This window comes from Hippoglossus stenolepis, chromosome 3, assembly GCF_022539355.2.
Source record: "Hippoglossus stenolepis isolate QCI-W04-F060 chromosome 3, HSTE1.2, whole genome shotgun sequence".
Taxonomy (NCBI): domain Eukaryota; kingdom Metazoa; phylum Chordata; class Actinopteri; order Pleuronectiformes; family Pleuronectidae; genus Hippoglossus; species Hippoglossus stenolepis.
Genome location: NC_061485.1, coordinates 31,220,589 through 31,233,871, shown reverse-complemented (window position 1 = coordinate 31,233,871; position 13,283 = coordinate 31,220,589). Strand labels below are relative to the sequence as shown.

Below are 13,283 nucleotides of genomic sequence, written 5' to 3'. Positions count from 1 at the left end.
TTTTTTTTTTAAAAAGACTAACCTCTGAACGGAACGGAAGTCTTTGTCACCGTCGTCGTCTTTGTTGTCACCGTCGTCGTCGCCGTCACCATCGTCGCCGTCCTCTCTGTCTTCTTCTCGGTCTACTTTTCTGTCTGCTTCTCGGTCTGCTTCTCCATCTCCTTGTCCGTCTGCTTCTCGGTCTGGCTCTTTCGCGTCCTCTTCGGGTTCAGAGGATGGTTGCTGGGAGAATAGCTGTTGGAGAACCTGTTCTCTGGTGAAACGCGCTTACGTGACATCGTGACATGGTCCGGGAGAGAGTGGCACACTGAGAATTCTATGTGGGTCTAAATGACCCCACAGAGCACCACAGCGCCCTCTCTGGGGGTCTAAATGACCCCCCAGGAGAATCGAGAATGACAATCCATTGGTCTCAATTACCCCAGGAGAATTGGATAATGACAATCCTTGGGTCACCCTAACCCTAACCCTGACCGGCCAGGGCTTGTGTATGATCACACGCACGCACTCACGCATGCACACACACACACACACACACAGACACACACACACACTCTGGGTCAATCCGACCCAGGAACAACACGAGGGATACAAGACAGAAGACATGATGTCACTGGTTCCACTTTGGGAGTGTTCTGATGAGGCCGCTCAGCAGGGATAATATGGATATATGAAAAAAAGTCAGGTCAGTTATATCCAGTTCATTTTTATCCAATATCTTTTCGAACCTACCTGCATCCTGTGTGAATTCTCATTGCTTTCTTCTGGACGTTGCTCTACCTGCCTGTTACTCTACAGCCTTTATTTCCTCTGATTCTCCAAACTCTTTCGTGCAGCCTCCTGAGTTAAGTTCAATATTTTTTTTGTAATTTAATACGCATTTAATTATGCATCTATCACCTATTCAACACATGATATTCAAGCAAATAGCCTTTTTAGTTGACAGTTTGGTTATTAATGGTATTTTCATTTTTCTTCTCCTTCTTATTGTGTGTATCTGCAGATCTGGCAGGTAAGATGATGCCCTCACATCATTAAAGACAACTTTTATTTTATTACCGTGGCTTCATTTGTACTTCTTTTCTGTAAAGGAAAAGAAAAGAAAAAGGAAATTATATTCTTTTTAGTTTTGAAAAATCTAAATTTAAGACCGAACAAAACCTTCAATTTCATCTGAGACTGCTTTATGCCCCTTAACAACATGCATTTTCTATGTACTGTACCTCTTTAAAAATAGTTAATTTATGTAAAATTTTAATGCATTGATGATGATAATTCAGTACCCTACACTTTTTAAATACTGTTTGTTAAGGGGCAAAACTTTGATAAATATGAACATAATGAGTGAGTGACTCTAACAAGTACCTGCAGTGATCTGGCAGCTCCTCTCGTCTCCTGAAATACAAATAAAGCCCCATGATTGGACAAAGAACACACTGTGTTAAAAACATGTGTATCACATGTACAAATAAAGAGGAGAAAAAGTGGGTTTAAAACGATAATAAATCTAAACAGGATCAAAAATACAAAGTTTGGAAGAGCAAAGTTTGGGTCAAAATATTTGAGAGGAAATCGGACGTGCCTCAATCAGGAGCTACACTGATAAAATCATACATAAACGCAATTTCAAATTAAAGTCATGGTACAAAAAGCTGTATGTGTGTGTGTGTGTGTGTGTGTGTGTGTGTGTGAGGTCACCTGTGTTGCTTCAGGGTACCCAGAGATGACCAGAGCCCCCTGGGTCAGGCTGGGCAGCCCAAGGCAGACGCAGCCCCACAACAGCAGCAGTCGAACACCCAGCAGTCCAGACATGACCAAACTGAACACTGAACACGGGCTGACTTCACTGCTGAGAAAACAGCTCTGTCCAGGGGGAGGGACGGTGTGTGTGTGTGTGTGTGTGTGTCTGTGTGTGTGTGTTGTCCTCCAGTATTGACAAACAGAAACAGACCTGAGCTCAGTGGTCCGAAGGCCCTGAGTTAGAAGTGCTTATGCTTGTAAAGTTGTGAAAGAAATGTCTGTGCTCAATCTGCAATGTGTATGACTGTTGGTAGAACTGACACCAAACTAACAAATAATGACATCAGCCTCAACATAAATAACATTTTCAATGTATAATGATATAAGGTCAATATGTGTATTTACAGTCTGTCTTGTAAAGCATTTATTCCGTCAGTTACTGTGATCTTCGGTTTGCATGTGTCAGAATATCTTTTGGAGTTATTTTACGTGAATTTTACATGTGTGCATGTATGTTTCTAAATAAAACACTTGATTTGTTCATTCATTAACCAACATCAGTTAGGTTTGTTTAATCTGGTGTTAGGTCAAAGCGTTCTTCCTCTTCCTTTCACTCTTTCGCTCTACGTCTTGTGCTGCTCCACTTGATGCGTGTGTGTTTATATCATTTCCCACGTGGGAGCGAACAGTGGGCAGCTGTCTGAAACCAGAAAGACTCTCTTGTATGTTTTTTTTAAATGCAACTACTGAAAAAAGTAAGGGTTAGATTTGACTAGCAGGTACATTGCATGTAGATGAATGTGTTACACTGGGCTAATTAAATAACTTGACTACAAGGCGCCTTTGACAGTAAATGTGTCCTTATCCCTCACATCATATTCCAGATGACCATTTAGGACAAATGTAGATTTAACTTTAACAAACAGATTTTGTCTGTACTATGAACCTCGTGAACAAACACAGTGGGCATGAACTCTGCACATCTGGTGAGTCATGGTCAACAGGAGATTAAAGAGTAAGGGAATCAATGTTGTGCAATTTTCCACTGAATTCTTTGACGTGATATCAAACCTTCGGGGTCTGCACAATGAATGTCGTGACTTTGTGTTTGCAGTTTGTAGTGATGACAGAGCAGAACATGCCACTTTTGTTTCTGCTTGATTTTTGTATTGGTTGAAATATTAAAATGATCTGAGACAGGGCAGGGTCACTGAAGAATGGCTGTTGAACTGAAGGATGACCATGTTGACAGATGAATACATGTGCACGCAGGGCGTCACGTTTACCATCACAGGTCATCTGCTTTAGAGGTTCAGTGTGTCCGATTTAGTGGCATCTATTGGTGAAGGTGCATATTGCAGCCCACTGAGTATCCCTCCTACCACCTCCTCTTTACAGTGTTAAGAAGAACCTGTAAAGGCCTTTTTAATGTAAAAACATGAGAGGCTGTCTCTAAAACCAGTGTTTGGTTTGTCCAGTCATGTAGAAATATGGCCTCCTCCCTGGTAGGATGAGCCTCTCTGATATAGATATATAGAGGACTCCTTCTGAGTTAACAAGAACACAAAAAATTGTACTTTCACATGGTTATACAGTAATGAAAACATAATTATCATAACTGCTGATAGTTCCCCTAAATCCTACACACTGGACTTTTAAATGCGTGAATAGACATGTCTTCAGTCAATCCATGCAGGAGTGTGATCACTTTATCTATACTGTATGTCTTGAACCTTGGTTTTCTATGAAAGTTCTATCTGCAGCAAATTTCACGATTCAAGTAAATGTTGCAAAAAGATGTGTGCACACATTTATGAATGAAATTTTAAATGAAAGACACGGAAAAGGTGTACGTATCATTTTGGCCATCTGACAAATTTATCAAACCTACACTCTTGTCAACATTGTGACCACATTGTACAAGACCCATCTCACAAATGGTGACATGCACATAGAAGATCACTGTTAATGCGCAATGCACACAAGCCTTTTGTTACAAAAATGAGGACTGGAAATTTGACTTGGACTTGACTCCTGAAGATCAGACTTAACTTAGGACAAGCATGTAAAATCAAGTCTGAATGTTTGACCTGGTAAAAATATGAAAATGGTACAAAGTTAATAAGACAGACATGAGTTCAGTGACTGCACCGAAGTAGTAAGCCTTTATAAGTTTAAATTGCGGCCAATAAAGCTTTGGAGGGAAAATAATCAAAATGCACATAATTTGAGGGGTCACTATTCTGATGCTGAAACATCTTGAATCTTGCAGTAAAGATTCAACATGGATCTGGGACCATGAGTTCGATGACGTGCATTAACAGACCTGAGACTTGACATTGACAGCGACAAACTCAAAAACAGCACATGCAAAACTGCTGTTTTAGTCTGATGAGGATTTTCTGAATGAAGCTTCATTGTCCCTACATGTAAAAAGTCAAATCAATGATTTTTAACTTTTTTAAATGCCTTATTAGGCTGTCAATTCTCCAGTGTTCCTGCAAATGACTGGGTCACTGCTGCTTTAGCATTGTTGTGCAATAATGCCTTAAACGTGATACCATTAAATGGTGTGCCTTTCGGCATTCAATAAATTTGGTTATCAAAATAAAATATTGAATGTTAATATTACAAATATTAATATTAAATAATTACTTTAATTGATTAAAGTTACCTCGGGGCACCACCCTTCAAAGGAAGGGAAAAGATAGCCAATTTATTGATTAAGTCTCATAAAAGTACTAACTACAAATTTGGAACTCTGATTAACAATTAAATTAATAACTATAACCAAAATTACCATATAGATAGTTAGCTAAGTTGAAGGATATAGAGTTCTTGACAGTGTAGAGGTTGGCAAAATTCACACTTATGCAACATTAATGAAAAAACATTTGTGAAAGAACAACATTTATTATGAAAATAATAAAGTATAATAACACAAATTACTAACGGTGTACTTACTATACAAAGATGTGCATGTGGGGTGTATGTAACGCAAAGAAAGACTATGAAGAGCATAACATAACTATCATTAACTTTCAAATAACTTATAACCAAACTATCACAGTAACACAAATCGAACTTATAAACATCACACGGAATCGAATAAACAGTCTTTGCTTAGCCTCATATAATTATTAAGCCCAGTTGTGTTACCCGTCCATGGAAAGGGAAAAAAAGGTTGCTGTGCTGTTCGAAGTGCAGTGAAGTCGTATTGTTGGTTCGTGGCTCCTGTTTCGTGGTTCTGCTGTGCGATGCAGCTCTTGTGCTGGTTCTTAAGCAGGCTCGGTTGCTGCCTTTTGGAAGGTTTTAGCAGTCTGCTCCAGTCAGGCCTGCTTGAAGGTCGGTAGAGCTCGGATTGGGAGGAGCTTTCCCTGGTGAGTTGAGCTGCGCGCTGCACCTCTCCTCGATTGAAGTTGAGCAGACAGAGAGGTGGGCTCCTCTCGGAGAGTTGAGTAGAAAGAGGAGTCGAGAAAGTGAGCTGGACAGCCGCACTTCTCCTCTCGGAGGGTTACGTGGAAAGAGGAAGAAAGGGGGGGGAGAACTGGGCTTATATTTGCCTGGTAACCTCGTGGGTCATGGGGCCCAGAGTGAGCATAGTGGTTGAAACTTCTGTCTCCGGTCGGTTTTAACACCTCTGTGTGACGTTTCAAGCACCCTGGGAGACATGTAGGCCGAAATCTAGTTCACGAATACCAGGTCCCAACAGCATCTTTTTTATTTGATTTTCTGTGGCACTCCTCTGATTTTCTGCAAAGCTGTGGCGATTATGCCTGATAAACAGATCTTCCATTTGTTACTTTCTGTCGCAAACAAAAGGGCTGTGGCAGTGAGCCAGCACTGCAAAGCAAATCACTTCCTGCATGCCAGGGGATTCGGCATGGGAAAGTTGTAGCTCTTACAGCTACAGATGCTTTCATAAACAATGCATATACTCTTCACCTACGCATCAGACGTAGAAAATAACTAATCAGAAATTTGTATATAGGCAGTTGCTGCACACATAACTTATGTTAAATACCTGTGGCAGAGCATCACTCCTGGAAGCGAGCAGAGCTCCCCGGGCCTTAGCTGGAAGGCAGATGCAGACACAAACCCACAACAGGAGGACTCTCCACACAACAGTCATGCCTGGGAAACAGAAGTGCCTCTCCTCCGGCATGGCTGAGAACAAGTGTGGAAGGAATCTGAGGCATGTGGGGATCAAGTCTTCCAGTAAGAGTTGTACTCCGCCCACACTGTGCAGGAGGAGGGACCCTCCATGTCCAAAGCTCTTGTTTTCAGTATGATTGTGTGAGTAGGCATGCGTAGTTTCCCATAAATTGCATGCATGTGTGTGTATGTTTGTGTGTGTGTTGTGTAGCAGTCCCAACTTGCCCATAGGTGTGTACTCAGTATTTACTTCATGCAAGGTTACATATACAGCAAGATTTTCATCAATATTGTGGTTCGGTGGGAATAGTTCCTGTAGCTGAACAATCAAAGACATTTGCCACAAATAGGATTTTCTCTCTTTCATGTTTAACCATGATAAATATTTCACCAATTTGTTGCCATAGAGATCAAATTTATTAGGTGCCATGTTTTAGTAGACTACATGAACTGTAATAAACCATTTCATCAAAGTTTCCGTGCATAAAAGCTGTGTATGGATCAAAGACAAACAAGTTTAACTAATAGAAATTTAGCTTTAGTCATCTTTAGAACAGTGTATTCCATGTATTCGACAAATGAGCCTGTCTCACATTTGCTTGTCACTGTTTTGGGATTCCCTTACTTCCCATTCTGTGTGGGTATATGACTGTGAAGGTATAACTATTTTAATAACGTTTTATCACTATGATGGGTTCTGTGTTTGACACTGATGTGTAACCTGTGTTTAGGTTTTGAAAAGTCCTGACACAATGTAGTCTGCTGCATCTCCGTCGATGAGGCCTGTTCCGTTACTGTGAATAGACAACGGGAACATTTTCTCAAACCTTCACGTTCCTCCCTGAAGTCTCTCTGCCAGCCTCATGGACCAAGGCAGAAGCGTCATGTAGACCAAGCGTGTTTACAAAGCAAGGGCAGTTATTCATTTTGGACACACTTTGCATTCAACTCTTCCCACGGTGAGAATTGGGACACTTATCTGAGACATGTGCCTGGTCACGTTGAGTTCCTGTCCTTCAGAACATGGTGGCGTCACAACTGCCAGGACTTCTCCTGGACATGAGTCCAGTGCCTCATATTCAATCCCGTGATAGAACTGACCTGGAGGAGAAGCCTGACATTTAGGTAATATTTATTAATATTAATTTCAATAATGTTATTCCTTTTTTCTGCTATAAAGACACCGCTTTAAATGTTGTAAATACTAAATGCTGCTATATACCTTAAACCATGAAAGTCCTAGTTCTAAATGAGCCTCATCCATACTACGATTCCTTGAAATTAAAATTAGTCCCTGTCCTCACAAGCGTTTTGGCTACGAATCAGTTTTGATTCTGTCCATACTTAGGGGCCTGAAAACGCATATCCACATGACCACTCACACACTCCTGGGCATGCCGTACCAATGTTAACAGGAATTTACATAGATTACTCATTCAACCAAGCAGCCCAGTTGTTTTCTTCTGGAAGGGGATCATGTGACCTGAGCCTGCCAGCCGAATCAGCGAAAGCTACATCATGATTGAAAAAGACCCAGAGCAACTGACAGTTGTGAGTGTCCATACTAAAACATGCATTAGCAGCTTTTCCAAATGTCTCTGTTTTAGCATCTCTGAAACTAGGTACGAGAGCCAGGTGTATCCATTATGAGTTGATGCATTTTTAATGAAAGCGTAGCATTATGGATGTAGCATATGAGCGTCACGTTGTACCTAGCAGGCCGTGAACAGCAGGGGAGAGGAGATGGCTGTCCAGGGTGTAGAAACCCAAGTAGTCCTGATGGTACGGATGCTTCTGCCACACTTTGTGCAGCAGGATCACAAACTTCACTGAATCTTTTAGAGTTACCGTTAGGCTGCGATCCTTCTTCACAAGAAGATCCACGCTGGAGGAGAAAAGAGAAGAGTTCATTCTGAGCCTGGATTTCACATTTCATATTACTCATGTAGAGCGATGGTTCTTTGAGCGACGGAGAAGCATGCAATGGTGCAGCCACTCACTTGGGTCCTTTGAGAGAGCCTGTGTCAGACCACAGCAGCTTCACCCATTTGCCATCCTGGAACACTGAGATCTCATGAGTGCTGACCTCCAGCCTCACCCCCAGAGTGCGGTGGATGATGCCAAACCGCCAGAAATAGGTGTTGATTTTACCATCGAGGGGAATTTTCTTGTCCCCAATTGTCTGGCCATTGACCAAAATACCTGAGGAAACAATTCAGTCACTCACTACAATATATGATTGAATGAGAAAAAATTAACATTGTATTTAATACTGGTCTTGGGCTGACCTGACTCTGGGTCTCTAACCAGTGTGAAAATGGTTCCTGGATTGTCATTGATGTTAAAGCACAGAGCGTCGTCTCTGTCTGGCAGCTCTATCATGAAATGAGGATCTCCATCCACTGCAAGTGATACCAGAGCACAATGACAGTAATGAATATGACTTAATTCATATAAAATAGACGATGGGTTTAATATATAATATTTATAGTGATGATATCAAACAGCCCTTGCGGTGAGCAGTACAGCAGTACAGCTGTGCTTTGATCTAAATGCTAATAACAGCAGGCTATGCTCACAATAAGCCCCGATGCTAAAAAGTTTGGCCTGGCATTTAATGTTTACCATTGAGATAAAGTCCATCGTATTCATTAGCGAGGACCGTGAATATCTATAAAATAATATGTGTCAATACATAGGTAGAAGATATTAACCTGCCTGTGGTAGCCCCTAATTGAAAAGTCAGAGGATCAAAGTCATCATTCATGAAGGACTGACAGAACAACTGACCGATAGTGCCATAGCCATCCAGGTTGATGAAAATGGCCAACATACCAAACCCGTAGCCCATTGCTTACCAAAATATGTAGGTGAAGAATAAGTGTTCGAAACCGGGGTTACAAATCGATGTGCTAGATACAGGAATAATAAAGAAAAAAGCAAATTAATGAAGTGAATTTACTTAAACATATACATCTTTTTTTATGCTACAGGTCAAAAAACATTACTGTCTTACCCATTTTGTCAGCCTGTTGTCTTTGCTCTGTCAAAAAAAGAACAAATTAATACCTTGTACAGTTCAAGCTGAAGCAGTATAGCCTCTACTGGTTAGTTAACTGAATAGAATGTTACAAAAAATATGAATTCAATGGCCAGTGATGCCTGTGAACGTATTACAGTAAATGTTGGTCTGCATCACTCTTTAAAGCCTTTCTCTTTCCCTTTACCCTCTGTCAGCTTGTCGGCAATAAGAGGGCTTTCAGTCCCGTCCTCGGTTTCAGGTTTGATGACCACCATGGAAGTGAGAGGGGTGACGAAGCTGTATTGCAGAGACATGTCCAATGCCTTTGCTGTAGCATTGACTTTCTCGTCTGGTGTTCCACTCTTGCTGCAGGATGAAAAAAGATATTGAAGCTGCAACAAATGACACCTGAATTTAGAAAACGATAATAGAATCTATAAATGAATATTACAAACTTATTTAAAATTAACACAGACAATGGCCAAAAGTATCATTTTCATCTGCCTTCATTCCACAAATGTCTGTCTGTCTGTATGTGGACTGCATATCTCAAGAACCATTCATCTACTTCACACTTGGCATGTGTATTGTAAATTGTCAGAGGAAGTGCAGTGCAGACTTTGGTGCGATTTGGGGCTGCTATACATTCTTCATTAATAAAAATGTATTTAACAAACAGACGAGCAGCTCTCTGTAGCAGTCAGTGGGGACATGTGGCTTTAGTCTGGACGGAGTTGAATGTGTTTTTCTTTATCTGTCTCCAGATCATTTAGATAAATTGATTATTATCATTTCACCATATAAGAGATACACAGGGGCTGATCTCTATCAAGGCAACAACATTCATAGAATTATTTCCTCTTTAGCAATTTGTCTTTAAAGTAAAGCACAATGTTTTGTTGCTGTAACGCTTTGTGGAATTAGAGAGGTTTTATTTTGAAAAGTTGTGATTTTGAGTCTGAATACAACGTCCAGCAACCCAAACAATAAGAAAAGTGACAGTATATTGTAGAACTTTGCTGGTCTGAAGTACCACAGGACAAACAAACAGCCCATTCAAACAGACATGTTGAGAACAGGCACTACTCGCTAGTAAGGCGAATGGAAATGATTTTCAAGCTAAAGCAACTCAGATTAACCTAAGGACTCAAACAAACCTGCTTGTCCAGTAATTTGCTGGATGGTCAGATAGGCCCACAGGCGCTCTGTGAAGTCCCCAAAGATGTACTCCTCATCTGGGTACACAACATTCCAGTTCAGAGCACTACAGCTTCGCCCTGCCTTCGTGCTTTTCCTCAAACTACGAGAGAAAGCAGGAAGAAATACAAGCAATTTGAGAAATAATCATAAGTTTTCTCTCCATCTTAGTATCTCTCCAAATTTCAGCCATTTCCCTCTTCTCACCCCTACTTGAACACCTCCACGGTAAGTTGTCCAGGTGCGTTGTCTGTCAGCGACCAGCCACCACAATCTCCGAGCCATTAAAAAGCTGGCTAGTGGTTGGTTGTCAAAGTCTACTGCATTCTCGGGATAACGCTTGAGTCCACCTCCAAAAAGAGCAGAGGGCTAGAAAACGTCATAAATAGAAACCTGAAATTATTTGCATACACACATTGTTTAAAATTTATTTTTACAAAATGTGCTAATTAAATGGCTGTTTATTTTAATTTTAACCTGAGACAAACATCAATGTGTAGCTGAGGTAATGTTCAGTCGGTCGCTAATCAGCAGCAGTGTATTTGTATCTTCAATACTTTTAGGATTGTGTCCAAACGATCATTTCGGTCATGTGGAATTCAAGGGGACAGCCATTCCAGTTTAAATTCAAAATTACAAAAAACTATTGGCTCAGAATTGTAGTCAGTCTAATTCCTTCACCTGAAGTTGAATGGCTGAATCTGAAGCTTCATATATTCTGCGGGCCAGTCCTTTGTTTTGTTTGCCCATCACATCCAGGAAGGAGTAGTCCACATCATCGCCAAACCCAAGACAGAACAGAGACATGTTTCCTCCGATGGCAAAACGCATATTCTCCTGGATCTTCTGGAGGTTAGTCTCTCCTTCAAAGCCAGAGATACAACATCCACAGGTTTAATGCTAAACCTAAAGTACATTGATCAAATATATCCAACAGTATGTGCACACTCAACATCCTCACCAGAATTTGGCATTCCATCTGATCATTAAATAATCCGCTATCTTTACTCCTTTCAGGGAGCCTCTTCTCCTTCCTGTCTTTGACCAGCATTCTCACACCTGTCAACACTGCGTCATTGATATTGGTTCCTAGAAGGAAAACGCAAACAGTCACATGTCTTGTATCAGGATACATTTCTATCATTGAAGAAATAAAGAAGACATTTGGGATAAAAGTGCCACTTGTTATTCTCTTAACCTCCATTGTCTCGTAAGTGCCTCACGTAGCCCCTGGCCTCATCCACATTTTCCTTGGTAGCTTTGCTAAGTGAGCCCCTCCAGGGAGTTATATTATGGTCAAACGGGATCAGGGCAAAGTGGTCCTCCTCGTGGAGGTCTTTGAGGATTTCCAGCATTGCCTCTCGTGTCTACAAAGGAGTACAAGGTCAGAGGTCACAGTGTGTGCATGTGCACGTCAATACATCAGAACTACATCAACATATAAAATTAAAAGGCCTCTCACTTGGGCCATCTTTCTCCCACTCATTGATCCGCTCCTGTCGATCACAAACACCACATTCTTTGGGAGTCTGGGCAGCTCAGGTGGAGCGAAGAAGTGCACAAAGTATCCATTCACAATCTGAAGGGAAGATGATCATGATTTACATGAAGGAATGAAACAAATTAATCACAGATTCATCAATATTTGTTTAATTTGTGCAGCAGACACTGAGTTTAGTGACAGCTGACCTGAATGTCCCCAAAGCCCTTTGCTCGGTTTACGTCATATTTGATGACAAAATCTCCATCAATGAGTGTTCCATCACAACCTGGACACTTTCTCTGCTGCTCCACAGTTGGTGAGAACGAGATGTGTGCCTGATATAGGGATAAACACACTGAGCTCAGCTTGTTCTTTATTATTCTTGGACCAGAAATGATGTTGCATGTGAAGAAAAGGAAGTGAAACCTAAATTGTTTTGAATTCTGAAGGGCTACTGTGCCACGCACCTTTTTGTCTGTGACGGTTTTGTCCACCAGGGGGAGCAGTTCATTAGAAAGGAAGGTTGCATGGGCATCAACAAACGTAATGCCCTGAGGCTCGAAGATATTTGTCACAATCTGTCTCCTCACACAAATAGACACACACATCATTTGTGAGGACAAAATTTCATTCAGGATCATTTAAATCACCATAAGGTAGAAATAGAATCATGAGCAGAGATGCACCTGAAACTCCTGGACCAGGGTTTTGGGTTTAACTCGAGTTAAAATCTCATAATGGCCCAGTTTCCTCTGAAGGAGCTCCTCATAGGTCAGAGTGAAGGTCACGTTACTATTGGCTGCGATGTTGACAGAAACTGAGAACTTCTCCATCTTTCTCCCAGAGACCCTGAAATAAAACACAGATATAAGTGATAGCTGCAGATGTGCAGATAGTGTTTGGAGGGCTGGGTTTATGTATTTCTTCATCTCCAGAGACTCACTTGACCAGTCCAGCAGTCTGTCCAGAGGAAACAGCCTTCTCATACTGTTTCTTGGCTTTCTCTTTCTCCTTCACCTCCCCGGCATACACCTGACCTTCAATCTCCCTTTTAAAGAGACAGAGAGATGAGAACTGCATGATGCAACTTAAGAAAAGTAAATAAACTGGGTCATTTTAGTTAAAATCAGCTTCAGGGCATAATTGTAAAAGTAAGCAGGAAGAATGATTGTGTCATAAACAGAATGTGTTAACATGCTGGAGTGCGGAGAGAGTTGAAATGAGAGTGGGGAAGTACTGACATGCTGAAGTTGGTGATGAAGGCGGTCTTGGGCAGGTCCACCTCAAAGAAGATTTCCTGCGAGGAGTTTGCTTTGTTCAGAGCCTTGGAGGTCATGACGGTGTGGGCGAAACGAGACATCACCGTGCACTCCACGGTGACACTGTACACCTCCACCTGAGACTGAAAGGAAGGATGAGTGGAAAGACAGAAACTCTCATGAAAATGAGAAGCTTGCATTCAGGTTTCAATATTAATAAATATGGAATAAACAGGCGACCAGCACTCTGTAGCAGTCATTGGGGGTGGGGCAGTGTGCCTTCAGTCTGTGGACCAAGTTGAACAGTTCTTCTTCATCCTTGGATAAACTACAGCAGTGCTCAGAAACTGTCAAACCGTGGTTCAGAATCGCTGCAAGACCTTTTGATGACTTTTGATTGTTTTCTTTCACCATAACGGATTGAGAC

At 41.4% G+C, this 13,283-nt stretch overlaps 1 protein-coding gene and 1 long non-coding RNA gene across 2 annotated transcripts; both read right to left on the bottom strand.

The window, feature by feature from the left end:
* Positions 1 to 973: 973 nt before the first annotated feature.
* On the bottom strand, positions 974 to 1,863 carry LOC124851573. Its single transcript, XR_007032604.1, has 3 exons — positions 1,699 to 1,863; positions 1,366 to 1,395; positions 974 to 1,083 (listed from the first exon to the last, which is right to left on the bottom strand). It is a non-coding gene; the product is annotated as an uncharacterized LOC124851573 (long non-coding RNA).
* Positions 1,864 to 6,622: 4,759 nt separating this feature from the next.
* LOC118104746 (inter-alpha-trypsin inhibitor heavy chain H3) lies at positions 6,623 to 13,000 on the bottom strand. Its single transcript, XM_047339335.1, is given in 22 exon segments — positions 6,623 to 6,689; positions 6,888 to 6,996; positions 7,608 to 7,780; positions 7,896 to 8,097; positions 8,184 to 8,297; positions 8,754 to 8,807; positions 8,912 to 8,938; positions 9,123 to 9,283; positions 10,071 to 10,239; positions 10,343 to 10,413; positions 10,415 to 10,429; positions 10,431 to 10,507; positions 10,796 to 10,977; positions 11,076 to 11,112; positions 11,115 to 11,203; positions 11,313 to 11,481; positions 11,577 to 11,693; positions 11,804 to 11,932; positions 12,065 to 12,175; positions 12,284 to 12,446; positions 12,541 to 12,645; positions 12,839 to 13,000. Coding segments are annotated over 22 exon segments (2,460 nt in total). The 5' UTR covers positions 12,958 to 13,000.
* Between the last annotated feature and the right edge of the window lie 283 nt (positions 13,001 to 13,283).